This window comes from Oncorhynchus gorbuscha, linkage group LG22 (assembly GCF_021184085.1).
Source record: "Oncorhynchus gorbuscha isolate QuinsamMale2020 ecotype Even-year linkage group LG22, OgorEven_v1.0, whole genome shotgun sequence".
NCBI lineage: Eukaryota > Metazoa > Chordata > Actinopteri > Salmoniformes > Salmonidae > Oncorhynchus > Oncorhynchus gorbuscha.
Window position 1 is genome coordinate 31,688,523 of NC_060194.1, and position 26,116 is coordinate 31,714,638.

Consider the following 26,116-nt stretch of genomic DNA (forward strand, 5'->3'; position numbering starts at 1 on the left):
AGGTGAGGGTGCTGTTTAGGTAAGGGTGTGGTGTCTGTACAAAAACAAAACAGGCTATTTTAAGTCTCCCATACTGAAAATATGTAGAACAACTAGACACCCAATAACCCACACCTACACACTTATGTATCAATCTGATTCATGGTTTGTGCAGTAAGCAGACTCAGGTGTATAACTGTGGCTCCTTCCACATTCAAAGAATAGGCAAGAGGGCCAACCATGGAGAATAGTAAGACACTTCATTATTTCTATAACTGCGCTATATTGTTTGTCCTCGTAAGTCTGTGCACGTTTTTCCAGCATACATTACTCTGCAGCCACTTAGTGTGGACACCAGGTGTGGCCACACACACAGATTCCTGTTGAACACTTGTCTCTTTAACTACCTTATTTTCTCTAACGGTCTCTGAGAGATTATTAGGGTAGCACTGTAATTCATTAATCATATACTGTCTTCCCTGCTCCTCTGTTCTTTCCCTTTGTCTTTTACAGCTCTCTTGCCACCTCTTTCCTCCTGTTTTTATAATGCACAACAGATGTGCATTGAAGTACAGATTGAACTTGTATTTATAATATTACAATTATATTTATAATGCATATATTATGTAATTATAACATTTGGATAATTAACTTCTTTCAATAAAGCATTTCACATTCTCTACTGGTTGAAATGAAGTCTCCGTTGATGAAATACTCCACGAAGAAGGTAGAGAACATGTTGGAGCGGTTCTGGGCCTCTGACAGTGGAACAAAGTCTTCACAATCCGGACCAGGTCCAGGAGTAGAGCTGATGATGACAAGGGGAGGAGAAGAGAGAAACAGTGAGGAAGGAAGAGTTGTTCAGTCAACAGGATGTTTCAAGTCACCATACCACAAATGTCATGGTAAAATATTGGACCATGCAAGGTTCTAAAGAGTCTTAAAAAGCAATTGATAGGCCATCCTGGGAACTCTTCCAACTAGGAAAGTATGACAACCTTAAGAACTCGAATCAACAACCCAAATGCAGTGTAAACACATCGATACCGTTATAATCGTGCACAGCCACTTCTGTTTTTCCTTTGACTCTGCAGGGGTGACACTGTCGGCAGGTTAAAGGCAGGGAACTTTCCCATGGGCCCTGGTATTTGGCGCAGGCCCACCGCCATGCCAGCTACTACAGACCGGCTCGATGATGGAGCCACGATTAAAATGGATACTGCTCTTTGCCTACCACTGAACACAAAATTAATTGGCAGATATAAAGGAAATATCAGACACTTTCGTGAATTGATTAACTGTTTGCCAATTATGCAGCTCTGTGTGTGATATTGTCCAGACCATTAACCTAATGCAGCTTTAAAGGGATGGTTTCACTGTGAAGTAAACAGTACAAGGTGCCGATGAACCAGGGCACGGAGTGGCCAGTGATCTCACCAGGTGCAGAATGCTGCCACAGGCGGAGTCCTCAAAGACGCACACCTCCAGCTGCTTGGAGAGCCACAGGTTGCTAGCTAATAACAACCAGTATGTCCCCGGGGCTCAGCCCACCCAGTCTCTGGTGTGAGACCCTGGGTTAGAGCGTTCTAATCACCTGTAAAAGCACACTGGACAGGTATATAGAACGTGCAAAAATGACCATAACAAGTGTTCTAATCACCTGTAAATGCGCACTGGACAGGTGTAAAGAACACATGTAAAACGTACTGTTGACACTTGAAAAAGGCAAAAAAAAATGATAACACGTCCAAGTCACCTGTAAACGCTTTTTATAAATAGTTTTTGTATTTTTATCACCTTAAAAGCAAACTGGATAAGTGAAAAAAATAATGTCTACAAAAATATGACATTTGACACTTGAAAAATGATCATACTAAGTGTTAAAACCTGTTCCGGGTTAGACGATTTGAACTTGCTGTCATCAGTAAACTGCTACTGGAGCGCGCGGGTCTTCATTGCGACCATGCCCGGACTACTTCTAGGAGATGTGTTTCCTAATTTTGAGGCCGAAACCACTAACGGCAAAATTAAATTCCACGATTTTTTGGGTGACTCGTAAGTAATTTTAAAGGCTGATATGACATTAAATATGCCATCGATTGAAATCACGTGTTAGCATTTTGGAATATACTACCTGAGATTCCAGTTTTCCGTTTTATAATTGATGTTCTCTTTTCGATTTCACTATATCATTTGCATTCAACAAGACACCTGTTTCTAAAGAAATGAGACCTAAATCATTCACTTGTAAAAAATAAAGGTTTAGTATAGTTTGGCAAAAGTCGTAAAGCTGATTATGCTGATAGCTGTCATATCCTACTGTACTCTCAAACTGTGTTGGTGTAAATTTTAATCTGATACCTAACGTTATTGGGTATAGCGAGGATGCTTTGGCATCTCTATTTTTTTCCGTAGATATAATAATAAACAGCTATTCTTCCCCTATCTGAATAATATTTAGACATGTATCTTTACTCGTGGTCTGTGGTTTTATTTGATCTAGGCCAGTTGGTTGTGTCAGTTTGAAACGTCAGAAAAAAACTGCTTGCTTGCAGCTCAAATCATTTGTTCTCTAAGCCCACTCAATGAAAACGCTGACAACACTGAAATGTCAGTTGCTGCAACAAGACAGTGCTCTGTGGGCACACTTGAGGCCGCCTATATTTTTCTTCTTGGTTCCTTACACGATCAAATAAATCTTTAGGCTGCTTGGCATAATCGGGTTTAATATCAACATGTATATTAAATTATATTAAACATTTCATTATGTCTTACCCTAAAAAACAATAGTGCCCAAATAATGTATGTAATGCATACATACAGTATTATATACATATTACATGTATACAGTATTTAAAATCGAGTGTACTGATGCGTAGAATGGAAGTGTTTTGAGTACAGATCGTTTACTTCCCCCCTTTTTCGTGGTATCCAATTGTTTTAGTAGCTACTATCTTGTCTCATCGCTACAACACCCGTACGGGCTCGGGAGAGACGAAGGTTGAAAGTCATGCGTCCTCCGATACACAACCCAACCAAGCCGCACTGCTTCTTAACACAGGCGCATCCGACCCGGTTGCCAGCCGCACCAATGTGTCAGGGGAAACACCATGCACATGGCAACCTTGGTTTAGCGCGCACTGCGCCCGGCCCGCCACAGGAGTCGCTGGTGCGCGATGAGACAAGGACATCCCTACCGACCAAGCCCTCCCTAACCCGGACGACGCTAGGCCAATTGTGCGTCGCCCCATGGACCTCCTGGTCGCGGCCGGTTACGACAGAGCCTGGGCGCGAACCCAGAGTCTCTGATGGCACAGCTGGCACTGTAGTACAGCGCCCTTAACCACTGCGCCACCCGGGAGGCCAAATCGTTCACTTTTTGATAAAAGCAGCACATTTGGCAGAAATGCATATTTATGTACCCTGAAAATGTGATGGACAGAGGAAGAGAGAGGAAGATACAGAGAGATGGAGAGATTAGCCTAGCATTGGAATGTCAGCCTTTCTGTCTCCCTGCTCCTGTGTTTCTGTTTTAGTGGAGCGGCTAAGCTGTAAAATTTGACTCAATTGTTCACTTTGTGATAAAAGTACCATATTTGGTACAGAGGTAGATTTGGGTACCTTGAAAAGATTTAGATATGGAGCCGCCCCAGATTTGGCCCTTGGTGGCTCTCTTACAAAATACCCCACGACTGTAACATGAGTTTACAATTCAGAAGGACTGCTTTGAGGTAAAGGCACCAAATTTGCCACAGAGCTAGATTTATGGACCCTGAAAAGATTGAGATATTGTGTCACCACAGATTTGGCCCCAGGGAGCTGTGGTAGCCATCTTACTAAATGACTACAGACTGACCCACTATTTCACAAACCTTTAATCTACAGTGCATTCAGAAAGTATTCAGACCACTTTACTTTTTTCTACATTTTGTTACATTACAACCTTATTCTAAAATGGATTAAATAGTCCCCCTCCCCCCTCATCAATCTACACACAATGCCCCATAATGACAAAGCAAACGCAGGTTATTAGACATTTTTGCAAATGTATTTTAAAAAAACTGAAATATCACATTTACTGAAGTATTCAGATCCTTTACTCAGCACTTTGTTGTAGCACCTTTGGCAGCGATTACAGTCTCGATTATTCTTAGGTATGACGCTATAAGCTTGGCACACCTGTATTTGGGGAGTTTCTTCCATTCTTCTCTGCAGATCCTCTCAAGCCCTTGTCAGGTTGAATGGAGAGCTTCGCTGCACAACTAAACTCAGCAAAAAAATAAATGTCCTCTCACTGTCAACTGTGTTTATTTTCAGCAAACTTAACATGTGTAAATATTTGTATGAATATACAGTGGGGGAAAAAAGTATTTAGTCAGCCACCAATTGTGCATGTTCTCCCACTTAAAAAGATAAGAGAGGCCTGTAATTTTCATCATAGGTACACTTCAACTATGACAGACGGAAAAAAAATTAAATCCAGAAAATCACATTGTAGGATATTTTTAATGAATTTATTTGCAAATTCTGGTGGAAAATAAGTATTTGGTCAATAACAAAAGTTTATCTCAATACTTTGTTATATACCCTTTGTTGGCAATGACAGAGGTCAAATGTTTTCAGTAAGTCTTCACAAGGTTTTCACACACTGTTGCTGGTATTTTGGCCCATTCCTCCATACAGATCTCCTCTAGAGCAGTGATGTGTTGGGGCTGTTGCTGGGCAACACGGACTTTCAACTTCCTCCAAAGATTTTCTATGGGGTTGAGATCTGGAGACTGGCTAGGCCACTCCAGGACCTTGAAATGCTTCTTACGAAGCCACTCCTTCATCGCCCTGGTGAGGGCACGTTCAGAGTGAAAGAGGAGGATGCAGTTTATGGCGCGAAAGAGGAGGGGAGGAGATGACTGTTACATCGAAAAAGGAGGAAGAGGAGGAACCTGGATATCTGGTTCCGGTTTCCCAAACGCATCTTAAGGCATCCAACGGTTCTAACGATGAATTTAGCCAAGATGGTTTTGAGAAACCGTTCCCTGATTAACACTAGTAAGTACTGTCTTAACAACAGAGGCACAAACTCTGCAGTTGAACTGATGTTTGGTGTTAAGGCGGAAATCTGCAATCGCTACACCCATATTGTGACTTTTGAATTATTTATTTACAGCCATTGATTCTTGAAGAATATAACACATGCCTCATGAGCTGAGTTCAACTGTTGTACCCCATCAGAACCCCAAATAATATTTTTTTACTATAATGTTTAGAAACAATGTAAATCAACACTATAGCAGTTAAGAACAAATTCTTGTTTTCGTTAGCGGACTGGGAGCGGTGGGTTGATTGCCTGTTCAGGGGCAGAACGACAGATTTGTACCATGTCAGCTCGGGGATGTGAACTTGCAGCCGGTTGCTGGTCCAGCGCTCTGGCCACTGGGCTACCCTGCTGCCTCAACATGGTTAAAACTATGATGTTGATATCATGGATGGTCAGTCCTTGCATCCATAGGTCTGTCTGTAGTTACATTTCTCCAACCCCATAATCTTTTATTACCAAAATAGTGGTGGAATGACAGATTTGTTATTGTTTGAACTACAGATTGCTGGGTTGTGTGGGGTTTTTAAACAGCAACAAAATGGCTGCCCAGAGACTTGGTTAACAGCTGAGGGATGGGGGAAGGAGAAGTGTAACCACTCTCAAATTCATATAGAACGATATTGTAGAAACCTTAACACAACATCTAGCGACCTCGTCAAGAAGTTCAGACATCTTGGCATAACAGTTAAAAGGTGTTGACTTGACAGTCGCTGGACCCAGGTTTGAGTTCAGCTCAGGGCCTCTCCCTGAATTCACTACACTATGAATACAAGGACTGGCCATCCATGAGGTCATAGTGATAATTTAACCAGTTTTCTAGGCTATATAGTATATTCTAGAATTAATCCATGATGTCATAATGATAGTTTAACCAGGTTTCTAGGATATATAGTATATTATATTCGCTGCTCTGGCCCCCCAATGGTGGAACAAACTCCCTCACGACGCCAGGACAGCGGAGTCAATCACCACCTTCCGGAGACACCTGAAACCCCACCTCTTTAAGGAATACCTAGGATAGGATAAGTAATCCCCCCCCCCCTTTAAGATTTAGATGCACTATTGTAAAGTGACTGTTCCACTGGATGTCATAAGGTGAATGCACCAATTTGTAAGTCGCTCTGGATAAGAGCGTCTGCTAAATGACTTAAATGTAAATGTAATGGTGGTGTGTTTGGGATCATTGTCATGCTGAAAGACCCAGCCAAGTTTAATCTTCAATGCCCTTGCTGATGGAAGGAGGTTTTCACTCAAAATCTCACGATACATGGCCCCATTCATTCTTTCCTTTACACGGATCAGTCGTCCTGGTCCCTTTGCAGAAAAACAGCCCCGAAGCATGATGTTTACACCCCCATTCTTCACAGTAGGTGTGGTGTTCTTTGGATGCAACTCAGCATTCTTTGTCCTCCAAACACGACAAGTTGAGTTTTTACCAAAATATTCTATTTTGGTTTCATCTGACCATATGACATTCTCCCAGTCTTCTTCTGGATCATCCACATGCTCTCTAGCAAACTTCAGACGGGCCTGGACATGTACTGGCTTAAGCAGGGGGACACGTCTGGCACTGCAGGATTTGAGTCCCTGGCAGCGTAGTGTGTTACTGATGGTAGGCTTTGTTACTTTGGTCCCAGCTCTCTGCAGGTCATTCACTAGGTCCCCCCGTGTGGTTCTAGGATTTTTGCTCACCGTTCTTGTGATCATTTTAAGACCACGGGGTGAGATCTTGCGTGGAGCCCCAGATCGAGGGAGATTATCAGTGGTCTTGTATGTCTTCCATTTCCTAATAATTGCTCCCACAGTTGATTTCTTCAAACCAAGCTGCTTACCTATTGCATTTTCCGTCTTCCCTGCCTGATCAATCATACAATGTGATTTTCTGTATTTTTGTCTTCTCATTTTGTCTGTCATGGTTGAAGTGTACCTATGATGAACATTACAGGCCTCTCTCATCTTTTTAAGTGGGAGAACTTGCACAATTGGTGGCTGACTAAATACTGTTTTGCCCCGGTGTAGCAAGATTCAACAACTGAGACATACACTGAACAAGTTCCACAGACATGTGACAAACAGAAATTAAATAATGTGTAAAAAAAACTAACAGTCAGTATCTGGTGTGGTCCACCAGCTTCATTAAGTACTGCAGTGCATCTCCTCATGGACTGCACCAGATTTGCCAGTTCTTGCTGTGAGATGTTACCCCACTCTTCCACCAAGGCGCCTGCAAGTTCCCGGACATTTTGGGGGAATGGCCCTAGCCCTCACCCTCCGATCTAACAGGTCCCAGACGTGCTCAATGGGATTGAGATCCAGGCTCTTCGCTGGCCATGGCAGCTCACTGACATTCCTGTCTTGCAGGAAATCATTCACAGAATGAGCAGTATGACTGGTGGCATTGTCATGCTGGAGGGTCATGTCAGGATGAGCCTGCAGGAAGGGTACCACATGAGGGAGAAGGATGTCTTCCCTGTAATGCACAGCGTTGAGATTGCCTGCAATGACAACAAGCTCAGTCCGATGATGCTGTGGCGTGATGCTGTGGCGCTATATGCATATCCTATCTTCTGCGCCTGAGTAAAAGGCGATTTAATTTGGGCACACTTTTCATCCAAAATTCTTAATGTTGCCCCCTACCCTAGAGAAGTTAATTGTTCATGGTTAATTGAACAAGCATGGGAAACTGTGTTTAAACCCTTTACAATGAAGATCTGTGAAGTTATTTGAATTTTTACAAATTATCTTTGAAAGAAAGGGTACTGAAAAAGGGCTGTTTATTTTTTTGCTGAGTTTATATTCAGGTCTCTCCAGAGATGTTCAATCGGGTTGATGTCCGGGCTCTGTCTGTGCCACTCTAGGACATTCAGAGACTCCTGCGTTGTCTTGGCTGTGTGCTTAGGGTTGTTGACCTGTTGGAAGGTGAACCTTCGCCCCAGTCTGAGGTCCTGAGCCCCCTGTGGTAGGTTTTCATCAAGGATTTCTCTGTACTTTGCTCCATATATCTTTCTCTCAAACCTGACTAGTCTCCCAGTCCCTGCAGCTGCAAAACATCCCCATAACATGATGCTGCCACCACCATGCTTCACCGTAGGGATGGTGCCAGGTTTCCTCCAGATGCTTTGCATTCAGGCCAAAAAGTTCAATCTTGGTTTCATCAGACCAGAGAATCTTGTTTCTCATGGTCTGATAGTCCTTTAAGTGCCTTTTGGCAACTCTAAGCGGGCTGTCATGTTTCTTTTAATGAGGAGTGGCTTCCGTCTGGCCACTCTACCATAAAGGCCTGATTGGTGGCGTGCTGCAGAGATGGTTGTCCTTCTGGAAGATTCTCCCATCTCCACAGAGGAACTCTTGAGCACTGTCATACAGACCATCAGGTTCTTGGTCACCTCTCTGACCCAGGCCCTTCTCCCCCGATTGCTCAGTTTGGCCGGGTGGCCAGCTATACGAAGAATCTTGGTGGTTCCAAAGGCCATCATCCCAGAGTCGCCTCTTCACTGTTGACGTTGAGACTAGTGTTTTGCGGGTACTATTAAAGGAACCTACCAGTTGAGGACTTATGAGGCATCTGTTTCTCAAACTAGACACTCTAATGTACTTGTCCTCTTGCTCAGTTGTGCACCAGGGCCTCCCACTCCTCTTTCTGTTCTGGTTAGGGCCAGTTTGCAATGTTCTGTGAAGGGAGTAGTACACAGCGTTGTATGAGATCTTCAGTTTCTTGGCAATTTCTCACATGGAATAGCCTTAATTTCTCAGAACAAGAATAGACTGACAAGTTTCAGAAGAAAGGTCTTTGTTTCTGGACATTTTGAGCCTGTAATTGAACCCACAAATGCTGATGCTCCAGATACTCAACTAGTCTAAAGAAGGCCAGTTTTATTGCTTCGTAAATCAGGACAACAGTTTTCAGCTGTGCTAACATAATTGCAAAAGGGTTTTCTAATGATCAATTAGTCTTTGAAAATGATAAACTTGGATTAGCTAAAGCAACGTGCCATTGGAACACAGGAGTGATGGTTGCTGATAATGGGCCTCTGTTCGTCTATGTAGATATTCCATAAAAAAATCAGTTGTTTCCAGTTACAATAGTCATTTACAACATTAACAATGTCTACACTGTATTTCTGATCAATTTGATGTTATTTTAATGGGCAAAAAATGTGCTTTTCTTTCAAAAACAAGGACATTTCTAAGTGACCCCAAACTTTTGAACGGTAGGTATTTTTGTTTTGTATTTTTAATAAATGTGAAAATATTTCCCCCAAAATGTTTTCGCTTTGTCATTATGAGGTATTGTGTGTAGATTGATGAGGGGGGGGGATTATTTAGTCATTTTTAGAAAAAGGCTGTAACATAACAACATGTGGAAAAAGAGAAGTTGTCTGAATACTTTTCAAATGTACTGTATATAAAGTCATGGCCTATACTTATTGGCCTGAATCTGTTTAAAATGTTTAACAGAGTACAATACAATGAGCACATAGGGAAATACAGCAGTTATCTTTTGTAGGAAAAATAATATTTCCGAGACTGTGTATCAGAGGTGAGTTAGAACGCTCTATAGATGAGGTAGCCCTGCCTGCGATTTACAACCAGCTTTGGCCCAGAACAGAATATTATTTTGGTCTACTGGTTAAGTATCACGACTTCCGCCGAAGTCGGCTCCTCTCCTTGTTCGGGCGGCGTTCGGCGATCGACGTCACCGGCTTTCTAGCCATCGCCACTCCATTTTTCATGTATCCATTTGTTTTGTCTTGTTTTCATACACACCTGGTTTTCATTTCCCCAATCATTCTACTTGTATTTAACCTCTGATTCCCATCATGTTTTGTGTGTAATTGTTTTCATGTCTAGTGATGTTCGTTTAGCGCTTTACTTTATTGTTCCCCCCTCTCTCTCTCTGTATCTTTCTCTCTCTCCCTCTGTCCATCACTCCCCCTCCTCTCTCTGTATCTTCCCTCTCTCCCTCTGTCCATCACTCCCCCTCTCTCCCTCTGTATCTTCCTCTGTCCTTCACTCCCCCCTCTCCCTCTGTATTTTCCTCTCTTTTCCTCTGTCCATCACTCTCCCCCTCTCCCTCTGTATCTTCCTCTCTCTCCCTCTGTCCATTACTCCCCCCCTCTCTCTGTATCTTCCTCTCTCCCTATGGTCCATCACTCCCCCTCCCTCTCCCTCTGTATCACTCCCCCCTCTCTCTTCCTCTGTCCATCACTCCCCCCTCTCTCTGTATCTTCCTCTCTCTCCCTATGGTCCATCACTCCCCCCTCTCCCTCTGTATCTTCCCCTCTCTCCCTCTGTCCATCACTCCCCCTCTCCCTCTGTATCTTCCCCTCTCTCCCTCTGTCCATCACTCCTCTTCCTCTGTCCTCTCTCTCTGTATCTTCCTCTCTCTCCCTATGGTCCATCACTCCCCACCTCTCTTCCTCTGTCCATCACTCCTCCTCTCTCTGTATCTTCCTCTCTCTCCCTCTGTCCATCTCTCTGTATCTTCCTCTGTCCATCCTCCTGTCCATCACTCTCTCCCCTCTCTCTCTGTATCTTCCTCTGTCCTTCCATCACCCCCTCTCCCTCTGTATCTTCCTCTCTCTCCCTCTGTCCATCACTCTCCTCTCTCCCTCTGTATCTTCCTCTCTCCCTCTGTCCATTACCCCCCTCTCTCTGTATCTTCCTCTCCCTCTGTCCATCACTCCCCCTCCCTCTATCTTCCTCTGTCCATCACTCTCCCCCCTCCCTCTGTATCTTCCTCTGTCCATCACTCCCCCCCCTCTCCCTCTGTATCTTCCATCACTCCCTCTCTCCCTCTGTCCATCACTCCCCCTCTCCCTCTGTATCTTCCTCTGTCCATCACTCCCCCCTCTCCCTCTGTATCTTCCTCTGTCCTCACTCCCCCCTCTCCCTCTGTATCTTCCCTCTCCCTCTGTCCATCACTCCCCCCTCTCTCTGTATCTTCCTCTGTCCATCACTCCCCCCCTCTCTCTCTCTCTTCCTCTGTCCATCACTCCCCCTCTCTCTCTGTATCTTCCTCTCTCTCCCTCTGTGCATCACTCCTCCTCTCTCCCTCTGTATCTTCCTCTGTCCATCACTCACCCCCTCTCTCTCTGTATCTTCCTCTGTCCTTCACACCCCCTCTCCCTCTGTATTTTCCTCTCTTTTCCTCTGTCCATCACTCTCCCCCTCTCCCTCTGTATCTTCCTCTCTCTCCCTCTGTCCATTACTCCCCCCTCTCTCTGTATCCTACTCTCTCCCTCTGTCCATCACTCCCCCTCTCTCCCTCTGTATCTTCCTCTGTCCATCACTCCCCCTCCCTCTGTATCTTCCTCTGTCCATCACTCCCCTCTCCCTCTGTATCTTCCCCTCTCTCCCTCTGTCCATCACTCCCCCCTCTCCCTCTGTATCTTCCCCTCTCTCCCTCTGTCCATCTCTCTGTCCCCTCCCCCCTCCCTCTGTATCTTCCTCTCTCCCTCTGTCCATCTCCCCCCCCTCCCTCTGTATCTTCCTCTGTCCATCACTCCCCCTCCCTCTGTATCTTCCTCTGTCCATCACTCCCCCTCCCTCTGTATCTTCCTCTGTCCATCACTCCCCCCTCCCTTGTATCTTCCTCTGTCCATCACTCCCCCCTCTCCCTCTGTATCTTCCCCTCTCTCCCTCTGTCCATCACTCCCCCCTCTCTCTCTGTATCTTCCTCTCTCTCCCTATGGTCCATCACTCCCCACCTCTCTTCCTCTGTCCATCACTCCTCCTCTCTCTTCCTCTGTCCATCACTCCCCCCTCTCTCTCTGTATCTTCCTCTCTCTCCCTCTGTCCATCTCTCTGTATCTTCCTCTCTCTCCCTCTGTCCATCATTCCCCCTCTCTCTCTGTATCTTTCTCTCTCTCCCTCTATCCATCACTCCCGCCCCCTCTCTCTCTGTATCTTCCTCTTTCTCCCTCTGTCCATCACTCCCGCCCCCCTCTCTCTGTAGCTGGGGTATCCTGTTCTCCCACCCCCGTGACTACACCCCTGTCTGCACCACAGAGCTGGGCCGAGCAGCCAAACTCAGCGAAGAGTTCAGCAGGCGCAACGTGAAGATGATCGCCCTGTCCATTGACAGTCTGGAGGACCACCGTGGCTGGACCAAGGTATAGGCTGTTCCCAAATGGCACCCCTTTATAATGCACTACTTTTGACCAGGTCAAAAGGAAATAGGGTGCCATTTGGGACACCCAGTTGTGAGTGTGTCAACCAATGGCCAGTGTATAGTAATGGACGGATGTGCTGTGGTCCTGTAGGACATCTTGGCCTACAACAATGAGGAGTCTGGCTGTGTGTTCCCCTTCCCCATCATAGCAGACAATCAGAGGGAGCTGGCAGTGGCCCTGGGCATGCTGGACCCAGATGAGAAGGACAAGGACGGCATGCCCCTCACTGCCCGCTGTGTGAGTGTCGAAACATGCATGCACACACATGTACACAGGTACAGACAAACAAAAAACGCACACTTCAAGCCACATTTTCTCTCCCTTTCTTCCTGTCAGTATCTCTACCGTTTCTGTTTCTGTAAGTCATTGCCCACCATGAGATCGTCCTCCTCTTTCTGGTGCTCTATCTTCCATAAACATGACTTATTCATGCTGATGCAAGCAGCCTACCTTCACTGGCTAGTATGAGTTAACTACCCCTCCCCCCACCACCCCGTCTGTCAAAAACACTCATTACCTCAGCACCTTGCTGCATGATGTCATCTTTTTATATGAATCAGTGAGGGTGATATCACCGCATGATGGCTGCCTGTTCGTGATCACAGCCCTTATCTGCTACACTCTCTCACTCTGTCACACACACACACTTTCTCTCGCCCGCTAACCATTTGCCATGTGAGTAAATGCATCCCCAGTGGTGTAAAGTACTTAGGTAAAAAATACTTGAAAGTACTACTTAAGTAGTTTTTGGCGGTATCTGTTCTTTACTATTTATATTTTTTGACTACTTTTACTTTTACTTCACTACATTCCTAAAGAAAATAATACATTCTTTACTCCATACATTTTCCCCGACACCCAAAAGTACTTGTTATATGATGAATGCTTAGCAGGACAGGAAAATGGTCCAAGTCACGCAAGTGGTCATCCCTATGGTCTGATCTGGCAGACTCACTACATATAAATGCATCGTTCGTAAATTATGCATTTTAAAAACAAGAAAATGGTGCCATCTGCTTTGCTTAATAAGGAATTTTAAATTATTTATACTTTTACTTTTGATACTTAAGTATATTTAGAACCAAATACTTTTAGACTTTTACTCAAGTAGTATTTTACTGGGTGACTTTTACTTGAGTAACTTTCTATTAAGGTATTTATACTTTTACTCAAGTATGACAGTTGGGTATTTTTTCCACCAATGCTCAGCCCCTACCTGCCTAATGCCATCCCACCAAAGTGTGACATGTTTTTATGTCTCAGGTTTTTGTGATTGGCCAAGACAAGAAGCTGAAGCTGTCCCTGCTCTACCCTGCCACAACAGGGCGTAACTTTGATGAGATCCTGAGAGTGGTCGACTCCCTGCAGCTCACAGCAAAGAACCGGGTGGCCACCCCTGCTGATTGGCAGGTCAGTCAGCCAATCCATATCAAGCTCTATAGCCTGACAGTGGAATTTGCAGCATCCTTCAGGAAGTATTATCAATCAAATATAAATGGAAGCTTGAGTGACCCAATAGACAGTCAGTTAACATCATCATTCATCACATCTCCAAACACTTAGAATCCATTGTCAGTCCAATGTCAATTGGCATGCCACTTATGCCCATTTCTATTTTCTCTGCTAACTCCCCTTCTCATTCCCTCTCTCTGTCCAGCCTGGCGAGCGCGTGATGGTTCCTCCAAATATCCCAGAGGAAGAGGCAGCAGCCATGTTCCCTGCAGGGGTCTACACCAAAGAGCTACCCTCAGAAAGGAAGTACCTGCGCTACACGCCTCAGCCATGAGGGGCAGCAGAGGATCACACCTATAGTCACACAGCCTCCCACACAACCACAGAGGGAGATGATGAGGACAATGAAAGGGATTACCATTCTCTTTAGGATGATGAAATGCTGGTCATATCACAGATTGACTGGTAGCATTTTGCTGATAATATGGTGTCAGGACGTGTTGCATTTGTTGTAGTAGCATGTTCAAAGACGCATAGCAGACAACTCAATTTATTGAGTTGAATGTGCAGTTGTCAGGTTGAAGATGTATTAAATACTTTGGAAAGGTGTGCTGCCTTACTTATCATAGTGAGACGATTAATAAAACGCCTTCAACAGCAACACAGCCTTTAGTTTCACTTCAGTGTTACTTATTGCAGTCAATAAAGCAACCGTAACCCGACACCATAATTTGCAAATAAATTCATTAAAAATCCTACAATGTGATTTTCTGAATGTTTTTCTCTCATTTTGTCTGTCATAGTTGAAGTGTACCTAAGATGAAAATTACAGGCCTCTCTTATCTTTTTAAGTGGGAGAACTTGCACAATTGGTGGCCGACTAAATACTTTTTTGCCCCACTATATGTAACATAGCGGGACAGAAATCAAATACAGGTCTGGTTGGTGTAGGATGATCTGCCATTGGGTCTGGACATGAACCAGTCCCGATAACTCAGCTGTGTGCGATTTGAGCATTCCTCTGTGTCACCAGGAGAACATCAGAGGACACTATGGTCTTTGATCCTGTACAGCACAGGGAATAGGAACACACATTCCTCTACGGCCTGCTTGGACAGCAGGAGACAGAGACGTTAGAGATGAGATCAGAGGTTAGAGATGTGATAAGAGGAGATCAGAGAAATAATGTGTGTGATAGAGAGGTCAAAGAGAGGACATGAGAGAGGGATTCATGATAGCAAATAGACCTAGGTGTGAAAAAGTGACTATGGGCACAATTTCAAATTCTTATAAACTTGCATAATATTTCAAGATGACTGTTTTATTGCTTTTCACAGGTTGACTTTCTGTCAGTGCATTTTTAACTCTTATCAGTGTCCTGTGGATAGTACTGTAGGCCATATTAGATTTTCAGGCCAGGACTTCACATCTTAAATACTGGGAAATTGCATTCATTTCCTACATCTTCCCGCATGCGTCAACTCGAGATGGATGGTGTCACCACCATTTTGCATTTGATAAATCACGTTTGAGTTCACTCTTTTCACCTAATAGGTGTATTGGGTATCTGGGTCCAGCTGATTTTTGGAATCAACTCATTTGGGGTGTTTGATATCATAGTCATATCCACAGTCTCTACTTGATATTACATTCAGTCTAATCCAACCTCGGTGTTGGGATTACTGTCTGCTATTTCAACAGGTTGGACAGTGGCACCTCTTGGTTCTCAGTCAGTCATTCATAAGGGCCATGTACTCCCTCTGGTGGACATGGAGGCGCAGGAACACAGAGTACTTCTTCCTGTAAAAGCTAAGAGAGAGAACAGTTCCTCTAGTCAGATACTAGAACATTAGAAAAACATTATTAGAATGACATCATTAGAGCAAAATTGATGACAAATATACTTTCATATATCAGTAGTGATGTTTCCAACATTAATGTTAATTCATCATTGTACCCAGCACATGCCTCCAGCACAACCCACAGATGTTTGACCAATGAAACCCAACACTGATGCAGGCCAGTCTCTCATCTCACCTCCAGAGCTCGTGGTCAGGCTGAACAACTTTTCCCACTTTGGCCATTTTCTCCATCGCCTCCTAAAACATGCATTCATAAACCAAGCAGTGATCCATAAATCATACACATTGAGTTTTGATCTGGAGAGGTGAGGTCGAGAACAGCCCATCACCTGCTTTGAAAAGGGAAGGCTCAACTGTCTATGAAGTTTGTGACATACAGTACGTAGGCAGTACAATTCTCCTTCCTGGCCTTATAGTTATCCTTCTGTATAAGATCTATAGTTCACACTGCCCTGTCATCCCTAGTCCCTCATCCCTAGTCTGTCATCCCTAGCTCAAATCCTCAGACAGCACCAACTGCATGAGCAGTTATGACTCCAAATGAGGGGACAGATGTGACCCTGTGCAAACAATAACACACATTCATATTTTTAGCACGTCTGGCTTATGGGGTGGGCCACTACCCGGTGTTCAGTGGTATGCTGCTGAATGCCACAGAGCGACACCCCCAGAGCCCTCTCTTTCGATAGCTATCTAGCCACCTCCATGTCATCTCACCAGACTTTGCACAAGTCTCCTCCGTGAGACACGGCAAGGGAATCTGTGCATTTCTCCTTTACCTTAGTTCCTCTCCAGTAGATGGTAGTATGGAGTCAGGAATGAGCTGCTATGATGTCCAACTCAATATACTATAATGCTGTGTTTATTGTGTATGTGTGTGTTCTGCGCTCACCAGTATGGAGCTATAATCATGGGAAGCACAGGCACCTAGGACTGCTGCTCCCACCAACACAGCCTCTGTCTGGGCAGGAAGTACCAAGGGCAACCCTGAGGAGACAACACGCAGTATTGTTACATCCCTTAATAAGCACTCAAGTTATTTTACAAATAGGGAATTAATAGGAGTGTTTACTCACTCTCTTCATAATGAGAAATATACACTTCTAAATAATAATTCAGAACCTCAACTGAAATAATCTAGGTTAGTTTTCAGTGGGGGTGTTTCTCGAGTTCAGGTTAGGTAGTACTTCCCGTTTCACATGTTTTACAGCTGCTGGACACAAACTAGATCATCCTCCATCACCCACCTGTGGCATTGGCGTGTATCTGCACATAGAGAGGATTCTTACTCAACCCCCCACACAGGAAGAGGGTTGTGATGTCATGTCCTGCCTGTGTCATGGCCTCTAGGATATGCTGGGTGCCCAGCTGAAAGGAGAGAGGCAGGAGGGGATTGTTACGATATATAACCAATCAATCTAATTTGTTTATAAAGCCCTTTTTACAATTTACAGGGAGGACATACTCCTCTGGCTATCATAACCACACACAATCATTTAGGATAGGATAATCTAGGTACATATTTCAAGTAATGTGTGACATGTTTATATTAAAATGTAGTATTCAAGCTTTTGGGGTTTCAGAAAAGCGCTATGGATTATTAATAGTGACACTCACAGCCAGTGCCTGTACAGTAGCAAGGTAAAGCAGGGCCAGGTCATCCAGGGTCTGGGACAATGGCAGCCCAACCACCTGTACACACACAGAGCACCTTCAGTACCACTTAGAAAAGCTTTGTTGGGCATTCATGAAGCTTCTTCACAAATGATTTATAAGCAGTCATACAGGTCTGGCATTTTGACACTTTGGAATAAAACCCTTCATTGGCTTTTATATAGTCATGACATTTGTTTCTGAATGATTTCTGAGCCTAGAGGGTCAGAGACCTAGCCTGGTCCCAGATCGGTTTGTGCTGTCTTCAAATCAAATACTAATCAAAAATAAAAAGTATTTGTCAAAGGGTGTAGTCTTTACCGTGAAATACTTGCTTACAAGCCCTTCCCAACGACGCAGAGTTGAAAAAAAATGTTTTCACAAGAATGAGGCTATCTATATACAGGTATTAGCAGTACCAGATCAATGTGTAGGGGTTCCAGGTATTACCAGTACCAGAACAATGTGTTGCCCGATGATGATAAGACTAGGCAAGATAGCATAAACAGATCTGGGAGCAGTCTATCAGAGCCCTGAACCAGAGGTGGTCTCTCCTCACCGCGCCCCTCAGAGTGGGGTCTGCCAGGGGGGAGCGGTTGCCATGAAAGTCTGGCCAGACGTGGAGGCTGGAGGCCAGCATCTCCAAGGGAGCCCCCAGGTCTTTAGCCATGGAGGACAGGTGTCTGTTTAGGTAACTGTAGATATGCTCCCCACTGCAGGGAAATATAGGTGATATGTTACACTTTTTGAAACCTACTTTGTATTATGTTGCTGATTGACAATTCTTTGTGTAGAAAGGTGGTTTCTCATTGGGAATTTATTTTGTAAAGTGTATCAAGTAATTGACTTCTCAGCTGCTATTGGAACAATGTAATGTCTTCGAGCAATAGTAAATCAATCATTTTCTCGCAACAGAAGATGGCACAAAAATGTAAAAATGTTTACGAGCGAGAAACACTGGTTTTCCCATTGCCCAAGACGTTTGTCAATTGACATGCCAGGACAGGTGATAACAAACAGTTACACCGTGCTCTTAGTAGGTAAGTGGGTTCATATGGATTCTAAGCATTCTGGGCCTACATATCTGGATAGAGTATGCGGTTCATGTTAAGTGTGTATTCTGTACTATTCCATGTGAAATGTATGTTGTAGTTTCAAAGGATATGCTGTAAATAGCTGACCCTTTCACCGCCTGCTCCTGTAGCTGGGGGTAGGCTACATGACCTTTCACCACATGGTCAATCTGAGGTCGGAGAAAAAGAAAAAAAAGAGACATGGTTTTGTGGATGTGATTTGAGCAACGCTAGTCATCGAGGCATACTGTGTCAGACAGTTCTCAGTGTATAATGCATATGTAGCAGATTACTTCAGGTCACAGTTCACACATGGACAAAGTCACAATTACAGACTGAGACACCAGGTGTATGGGTTCTTGGCCCAATAGGTGACATGAATTGATCAATTAACTACTGGGTAGAGAAGAAAAAGCAGTAGTTCTGCAGGGCCATAGACCAGTAGTTGAATAGGCCTGGTCTAGTAGAGTAGGACCCAGGGGAGCAGAGCTGAACTAACCAGTCTTCCAGTAGCACTCTGTCCTCCCTCGTTGAGCCACAACTCAGGCACCATGCCGGACAGGTACGGTCCCCACACACCCGGTACAAACAGGGGCCCCTGGCTGATCTGAACACATGGAACACACAACAGAATAACACATAGAGGCTTCAACATAGCATCAGGCCCCCTCACCTCCCCCTACTAGAGCTAGATGTTAAAAACTCATGACACGACTCCAGCTGAAGGATTCAAGAGGTTGCAGCAGGTCAGGGTCTACCCCTCATGATTGGTCACCAGGAAGGACTGCTGACCAATGGCATTGCAATACTATTCGCCATGCTAGATAAACATACTTGGCTAAGATGCAACCTGGGTTGTGGGTTGGATTCCTGCATGGGCCCCACATATTGAATATGTTTGTCACTGGCAATGTTCTATAAGTCACTTTAGATCAAATTTGCTAAGTGGCACATATTATATTATATGACAACAGGAGCTGTTTAAGTCTAACCAACTCACCGCCATGTGACAGGAAGATGTTCCACAGATCATGGCCATGCGCGACGTGATTGGCTGGTCCTCACAGGGCAGGGAGAACCCCCTCACGTCTGCACCAATCACACCTGAAACCACAAAACACACCATATTCTCATTATTTACATGGTTAAAAATGTGGGTAGGTCATGTACCAAGAACATTTGTACATTTACATCAAGTACAGTATGTTGTGGATTTCTTTATATTTCTCATTCCCCTGCCTACTTGACATTTCCACTACGTTTTGACCTTTTGCAAAGTTCACTGAGAATTCCCAAAACACATGTATAAAAACAAAATAAAAAATGATTCTAAATTGTTCCTGCCACAACCTACCCGTTGGAAGCTGTGCACAAGGCTTCTACTCATTCTCTTTTTATCACTAAGAACACATTTGTTTGACAAGCAGAATAAAACATCCTTTATGATTCCAAAACATGGGTTTTATAATAGCCAATGGGGAGACTGGGCCACAAAATGGAGGATTGTTAAATCAGTATCTTCACTCTTTGAAGTGGGTCTGTAACCTCCACGGTGGAATATAGTGTTGACATTTACTGCTGGGATAATGTTTGCCAAGCTGGTTCTAGTTTTAAATGTGGGAGGAGGTGGGGAAGAGGAGGCACACAGAGGTGAAGGAGCAGAGTGCATGTACATGTCTGACATGTACAAAGGTTTAGAACAGCACGGAGTGCTTTAGACTTTCACGTTTGACCCCATGCAATTGTAATCAGCAGAGGTCCCAGCAGGAGTCAAAAGTCGAAGTTCATGAGCAGTTTAACTGCCTAAACGAAACCAGATGACCAAGGTCTGGTTAGGTGACTCATCCAGGTGATGATAATAAACTCAAACAAACTGAGCTGCTCACAAAAACATCTTCAGTTGTAATCTATATTTTTATTATATTCTCATCTATAAATTGTTAGCGGCAATATGAAGCACGGCAATATGAAGCAATATTCGCAAAAACAATTTTGTGACTAAAAACAAAAAAACAGGAGGCCCTTGGAATGAGTGTCTACCTAGGCCTCCAGCGTGGGCATCGATGAGGGAGGCTCCCACTGCAGTGCCCGTGTCCAGCCCCAGTTCGGCTGCAGCTTCTTGAGTAAGGCCTTCTCCCACTGGGCTCCCTGGACAGCAGGTCACACTGCCTAGGTTGGTTTGGAGAAACACACATTGGCTGCAGAGAGCAACCACAGGTAGGTACTCCCATTGAGAAATCAAAACCAACTAGTGCTGAGTTTGATATTTCTTATTTATCTTTAATTTATCCAGGAAACCTCCCTTGATGTTGAAAACCGGTTCCCTCTGCTCACCTATTTTGGAATGGTCGTTTTCCAGTAAGTCCTCCAAACCAATGGCTGTCCAGAAGCTAGTGTCCCATTTTTCTGTGGGACAATAGGTCCACTTACAGACCACAGTACATAAGGACCTGAAGGATAAGGGAGAATCTGTCTGATACACACACTGGGACTGGTCAAGATACACAAACAGGTTGTAGTTGTTTTCATTAGGGGAGGTTGTAGTTGTTTTCATTAGGGGAGGTTGTAGTTGTTTTCATTAGGGGAGGTTGTAGTTGTTTTCATTAGGTGAGGTTGTAGTTGTATTCACTAGTGAAGTTTTAGCTCATTTCCAAATATGCATTATGATGCGTTACCAGCTTAAAACATAAAAAAAAGACAATTATTATAATAACTGAGGCTATTTGCGTGATAAATAATTGTTTCCCAAACGTCCATAATCATCACAGCCCTAGCTATTTCTTTGTGTTGTTGTCTTGATTGGCTGTCTGTCTGCAGGGACTTCCTTCCCCGAGGCTCTGGGATCGTCACCCGCAGGCCCCTTGTCCTGCAGCTCATCAGTGCCAATGCAGGTAACACACGCGCTCGCACACACACACACACACACACACACACACACACACACACACACACACACACACACACACACACACACACACACACACACACACACACACACACATACACACACACACACACACACACACACACACACACACACACACACACACACACACACACACACACACCCTCTCCTTCTGTTCTAAAGCTCACCTGGCCAGAGAAGCTGTGGCTTTCCAGGACAGGAAGTCAGGGAGGTCCAGAAAGTGGGCAGCGTCCTTCCAGCATGTCGCTCTCAGGTTCTGACCAAAGAATTATGGGTAAGGGGAAAATTACATAAAACCAGGGCAATAAACCTCAGCACTAGCCAATCAGCGGTGTCCAACAATAAAACTGTCTGTTGACTTATAGTGGGTGACCTCTAACCTCTTTCAGCCAGAGCAGCTTGGGGGGCTGCATCTCTGGTGACATTACCCCTCCCACCCTGCTCAGGACCCTGTGGCCAGTGCTGGTGATGCGTGCAGCCTGCTCTGCAGCGCGATGGTCCATCCACATCACCACGTTCCTCTCAGCCTCACCTACACACAGAGCAACAGGGAGGGGAGGAAACATTTTGACAAATACGTAGTTGAAACGTTGGACCCAATAAAACTGTAATAAATCTATTTTGAATCATTCCCTTACTCACCATCCTGGTTGACAGCTACAGGCTTAAAGTTCTGGTCCAGGACCACTAGGGAACAGGTGGCATCAAAACCCACCCCTCTGACCCGATTCCTCTGCACTCCCTGGGTCACTTTCTGTCATAGGAATATGGTGTTGGTTACATGTTGATGTTTATGTTTTGTATTGCTGCTAAATGTGCGAAAATGTTGCAAAACTTCAAAAAGTATTCAAAAAGGTCTTGGAGTTAGACATCATACTAATCTACGCCAATAATTAAAGAAATTCCAAGAGAGTACATCACTTTGCAGAGCACTTTATTCACACCTGAACACAGTCTCTAACACCTACCCGGACTGTGCTACAGCACTTAGCCCAAATGTCAGTGGATGACTGGACATAATGGTCTGAGTGAGGTTTCCAGATAGTGACCATCTCCTCTGCAGTGGTCTTTACTTGGCCCTCCCTGGTGACTAGAGCAGCCCTCACACTGGCTGTCCCCACGTCCACCCCCACATAGTACCACTCTACTGGGTCCGACCCAGCCATGTAAAACACCTGCAGGACAGAGAGAGCGGAATCATTAAAAATAGATGACTGGTGAAGAAGGTTTTTATGGCATGTCTAGGGATCTGTTTTTAGACATGCATATGGGTTATGGTCTAAAATATTAAATTAAAACATACAAACCTATTGTGTTTATTTTTTTTTAAAGATATAAGAAATAGTCCGGGTTGGGTAGGTTACTTTCTAAATGTAATCCGTTACAGTTACATGTCCAAAATTGTAAACAGTAATGTCACTTTTGGATTACCCAAAATCAGTAATGTAATCTAATTACATTCCGTTACTTTTGGATTACTTTCCCCTTAAGAGGCATTAGAAGAATGCGGCAGGATAGCCTAGTGTTTAGAGCCTTGGACTAGTAACCGGAAGGTTTCAAGTTCAAATCCCCGAGCTGACAAGGTACAAATCTGTCGTTCTGCTCCTGAACAGGCAGGGCAGGGCAACACTGTTCCTAGATAAGAATTTGTTTTTAACTTAATTAAAAAAGGAGACAAAAATGAATGTTACCAACTGAATGAAATCTATTCCAGGATAAATCAATGTTAAAGTTTACATAGCTGGCCATATATGGATGTTCAATTTAACTTTATGGGTTGGTTATGTAGGCTTCTTCTAACCCATCGCTTTCTACTACATATAATAATACGATTAAATTATATCTTTACATTTAAAAAAAACAAAGTCTATCAGAATTCCAGTCATCCCAATAAATGTTATATTCCTTGATCTTCAAGAATAGGACTTGCACACTTTACCAGCATGGCTACCACAGCATTCTGCAGCGATACGCCATTCCATCTGGTTTGCGCTTAGTGGGACTATCAGTTGTTTTTCAACAGGACAACGACCCAACACACCTCCAGGCTGTGTAAGGGCTATTTGACCAAGAAGGAGAGTGATGGAGTGCTGCATCAGATGACCTGGCCTCCACAATCACCTGACCTCAACACAATTGCGATGGTTTGGGATGAGTTGGACCACAGAGTGAAGGAAATGCAGCCAACAAGTGCTCAGCATATGTGGGAACTCCTTCAAGACTGTTGGAAAAGCACTCCAGGTGAAGCTGGTTGAGAGAATGCCAAGCGTGTTCAAAGCTGTTATCAAGGCAAAAGGTGGCTACTTTGAAGAACCTAAAATACATTTTGATTTGCTAACACTTTTTTGGTTACTACATGATTCCATATGTGTTATTCCATAGTCTTGATGGCTTCACTATTATTCGACAATGTAGAAAACAGTAAAAATAAAGAAAAACTCTTTAATGAGTAGGTGTGTCCAATCTTTTGACTGGTACTGTATGTACAGTGGGGAGAACAATTATTTGATACACTACCAAATTTGCAGGTTTTCCTACTTACAAAGAATGTAAGTAGGAAAACAAAAATCCAGAAAATCGCATTGTATGATTTTTAAGTAATTATTTTGCATTTTATTGCATGACTAAATGAGCGAGCAGGATTCACATCAATGCACTATGTAGATATCAATAATAAGTGGCATCCGTATCGCCGAGGCCAAACCACTGCTGTCAACCTTCCCTCAAAGCGTTTATTCAAATTGGATCATCTTTGGATGCCGACAGCAGTTGCACCATTGGAAGACATAATTTGGACTGTATTCTACAAAAACCTTTTCCTGCTCTTTTCCCGCGATCCATCAAACCCATTTGGTGTGTCATCATAGTGGTCTCTGACTTGTGGTCAGACTCGCTCAACTGGAACAAATGTACATTTGCGCCTTTTTTTCAACGCTGATTTGAATGTCATTGGGAAAACAGAGAAGTGTCAGATTTTATTCCCGCAAACATCCTTTCTGAATTTAAATGTAATCCTCGAAGTAATCCTCGTTTTTCAAAAGTGTCTGTAACCTGATTACAATATGTTTGCTGGAAATGTAACGGATTAGTTACCGGTTTTGTAATCCTTTACATATAACGGATTACATGTAATTCGTTACTCCCCAACCCTGGAAATAGTGTACTACGCATAAAACAGTATAGATAGATATTCACTAGCAACGGGATCATGTCGCTTTCCTGTTGATAGAGTGTGAAAGTACTTAAAGTGTTGCACTATGCGTGAGTGATCGTTGAAGTGATACAATGTTGCTTTTACATTTTTGGAATCAATTTGTTATATTTCATTCCGGTCTCGGTTCAGTCTGGTACATTTGACAATTCATGGTGTAAAAAGCGACTCCCTAAACATTTGATTTAAACAGGGTCAACCCGACACGAAACTTTAACAACTTGCTCTATACATTACCTGACCTCGAAGATCACAATTTATGTCGACAACTTCCACGAAATCACTCTTTGATGATTAGCGAAATGTACTTTGATTTCCAACGGAACGCGTTAGTGACCAAAAATGGTAAGTCGTTATGGTCTCGCATAGCAGGCCAGGCAGCGGGGGATCTCTTTGGTTTGTTCAACTGAGTTTGTAACACTGGCAGCTCGTCATTGTACACACACAAATCTGAATTTACACTAGCCCACTAAATCAGATTTACAATTTTAGTTTAATTTCTAAAGTGAGGATATCAAGAAACCCCTATTTTATTAGAGAGGGAGAATAGAGGAAGGAGAGGACAGAGAAACAGAGCAGCAGGACAGGAATAAACATATGGTCCTTAACAAACACTGTAGACATGTTTAACACACACACTGGTGAGTGAGTAATCTAACTTTCCTCTATTTATGATCAACACATGCTAAGTGAACTCTCCACATTTTGGCCTGAGCAGAGCACAGAAAGGAAGAGTGTTTTCATGTACTGAGGGTCCATCGCTACAACAAAGGACAGCTTGTAGCAGCTGGGCCGGGTTCTAAACTAAACTCTTGATTAGAAACCTCCATGCAGTGGAAGCAGCTGGCTGAGCCAGGGGAGGAAGGTGATGTTATCTAGAGGTTACCCATCAGGCCACTGGACAGGAAACAGGGACAGAGAAACAGGAAGTATGGCCGGGTCAGCGGTAGGTTGATAGGAAAATTCCCCGCAACAGTTATAAACACAGGTGCGTGCTGGGGGAAATGTGTAAACCTCTTTTATCTTCTATAGGGAGCTGCTGCTGAGGGACTGCTGTGAAACTTGTCTCAAGTACTACTAGCTTCATACAGAGAATGCATGAGTGTGTGAGGGAGGGAGGGCGAGAGAGAGAGAAAGAGAGAGAGCATGCGCACATGTTTTTGTTTTTTGGCCTGTGTTCATCTGGTGTGTCCCTGTGACTGTGTACATGTTTGTGGGATTGGAACGTTGTCATTGAACCCATTTGTTGTTAGTATCATTATTGTGACAGGAGGAACAGACTTTCCTAAATATCCCAATCTGGAATTCCAAGTGAAGGTGTCAAATACCTCCAAATGGTGGTGGTTGTTGTGCCGTCAAGGCAACCTGAGGGCAAGCATGTCACTTCAGGGTTAACCTCAGTTTGTGGCCTATGGCTGAAGACTGTCCACTTATTTATAGTCAGGGTTAAATAGAATGTGTTGAATATTGCAAGGAGTGAGCAGACAGAGTTAAAGCTCACGGCAAGGCCAGAGCAGAGACACAATACCAACACTATCAGTCAGACAGTTTGCTTGAGACTGAGGAGCACCTCTTTGAAGCCCAGTGAGCTCTACTGGAATTGGAAGGACTTTCTCCACATACTGCACATGAAAATCGTAAATATAATAAACCATAGACTACACATATTTGGGGAAATATTTCATGAAAT

General features: G+C 43.9%; 2 protein-coding genes across 3 annotated transcripts; one reads left to right on the forward strand and one right to left on the reverse strand.

The window, feature by feature from the left end:
- The first annotated feature begins 1,889 nt into the window (after window positions 1-1,889).
- LOC124009568 (peroxiredoxin-6-like) lies at window positions 1,890-14,467 on the forward strand. Its single transcript, XM_046321472.1, has 5 exons — window positions 1,890-2,034; window positions 12,033-12,189; window positions 12,340-12,486; window positions 13,513-13,659; window positions 13,907-14,467. The coding sequence occupies exons 1-5, from the start codon at window positions 1,943-1,945 to the stop codon at window positions 14,033-14,035; spliced, it is 672 nt and encodes a 223-aa protein (XP_046177428.1). The 5' UTR covers window positions 1,890-1,942; the 3' UTR covers window positions 14,036-14,467.
- Window positions 14,468-15,001: 534 nt separating this feature from the next.
- Window positions 15,002-24,816, reverse strand: fggy (FGGY carbohydrate kinase domain containing). 2 transcript variants are annotated; one of them, XM_046321470.1, is made up of 16 exons: window positions 24,664-24,816; window positions 22,184-22,390; window positions 21,858-21,969; window positions 21,596-21,747; window positions 21,383-21,471; window positions 20,624-20,739; window positions 20,330-20,458; window positions 19,290-19,393; window positions 18,789-18,896; window positions 18,398-18,459; window positions 17,776-17,929; window positions 17,181-17,255; window positions 16,811-16,931; window positions 16,456-16,550; window positions 15,739-15,800; window positions 15,002-15,510 (listed from the first exon to the last, which is right to left on the reverse strand). In XM_046321470.1, exons 2-16 carry the CDS (start codon window positions 22,379-22,381, stop codon window positions 15,432-15,434), a joined length of 1,656 nt encoding a protein of 551 aa, XP_046177426.1. In that variant the 5' UTR covers window positions 22,382-22,390; window positions 24,664-24,816; the 3' UTR covers window positions 15,002-15,431. The 2 variants fall into 2 exon arrangements, with proteins under 2 accessions (XP_046177426.1, XP_046177427.1); XM_046321471.1 differs by lacking the exon at window positions 15,739-15,800.
- Between the last annotated feature and the right edge of the window lie 1,300 nt (window positions 24,817-26,116).

Coding starts and splice junctions, on each gene's coding strand:
- fggy (XM_046321470.1), bottom strand. CDS start 22,381: ATGGCTGGGTCGGACCCAGTAGAGTGGTACTATGTGGGGGTGGACGTG. Junction 21,748..21,857: donor TGTAGCTGTCAACCAGGATG/GTGAGTAAGGGA, acceptor CTCTGTGTGTAG/GTGAGGCTGAGAGGAACGTG. Junction 18,897..19,289: donor CATCTTCCTGTCACATGGCG/GTGAGTTGGTTA, acceptor CCATGTGTTCAG/ATCAGCCAGGGGCCCCTGTT.
- LOC124009568 (XM_046321472.1), top strand. CDS start 1,943: ATGCCCGGACTACTTCTAGGAGATGTGTTTCCTAATTTTGAGGCCGAA. Junction 2,035..12,032: donor CACGATTTTTTGGGTGACTC/GTAAGTAATTTT, acceptor CTCTCTCTGTAG/CTGGGGTATCCTGTTCTCCC. Junction 12,190..12,339: donor ACCACCGTGGCTGGACCAAG/GTATAGGCTGTT, acceptor GTGGTCCTGTAG/GACATCTTGGCCTACAACAA.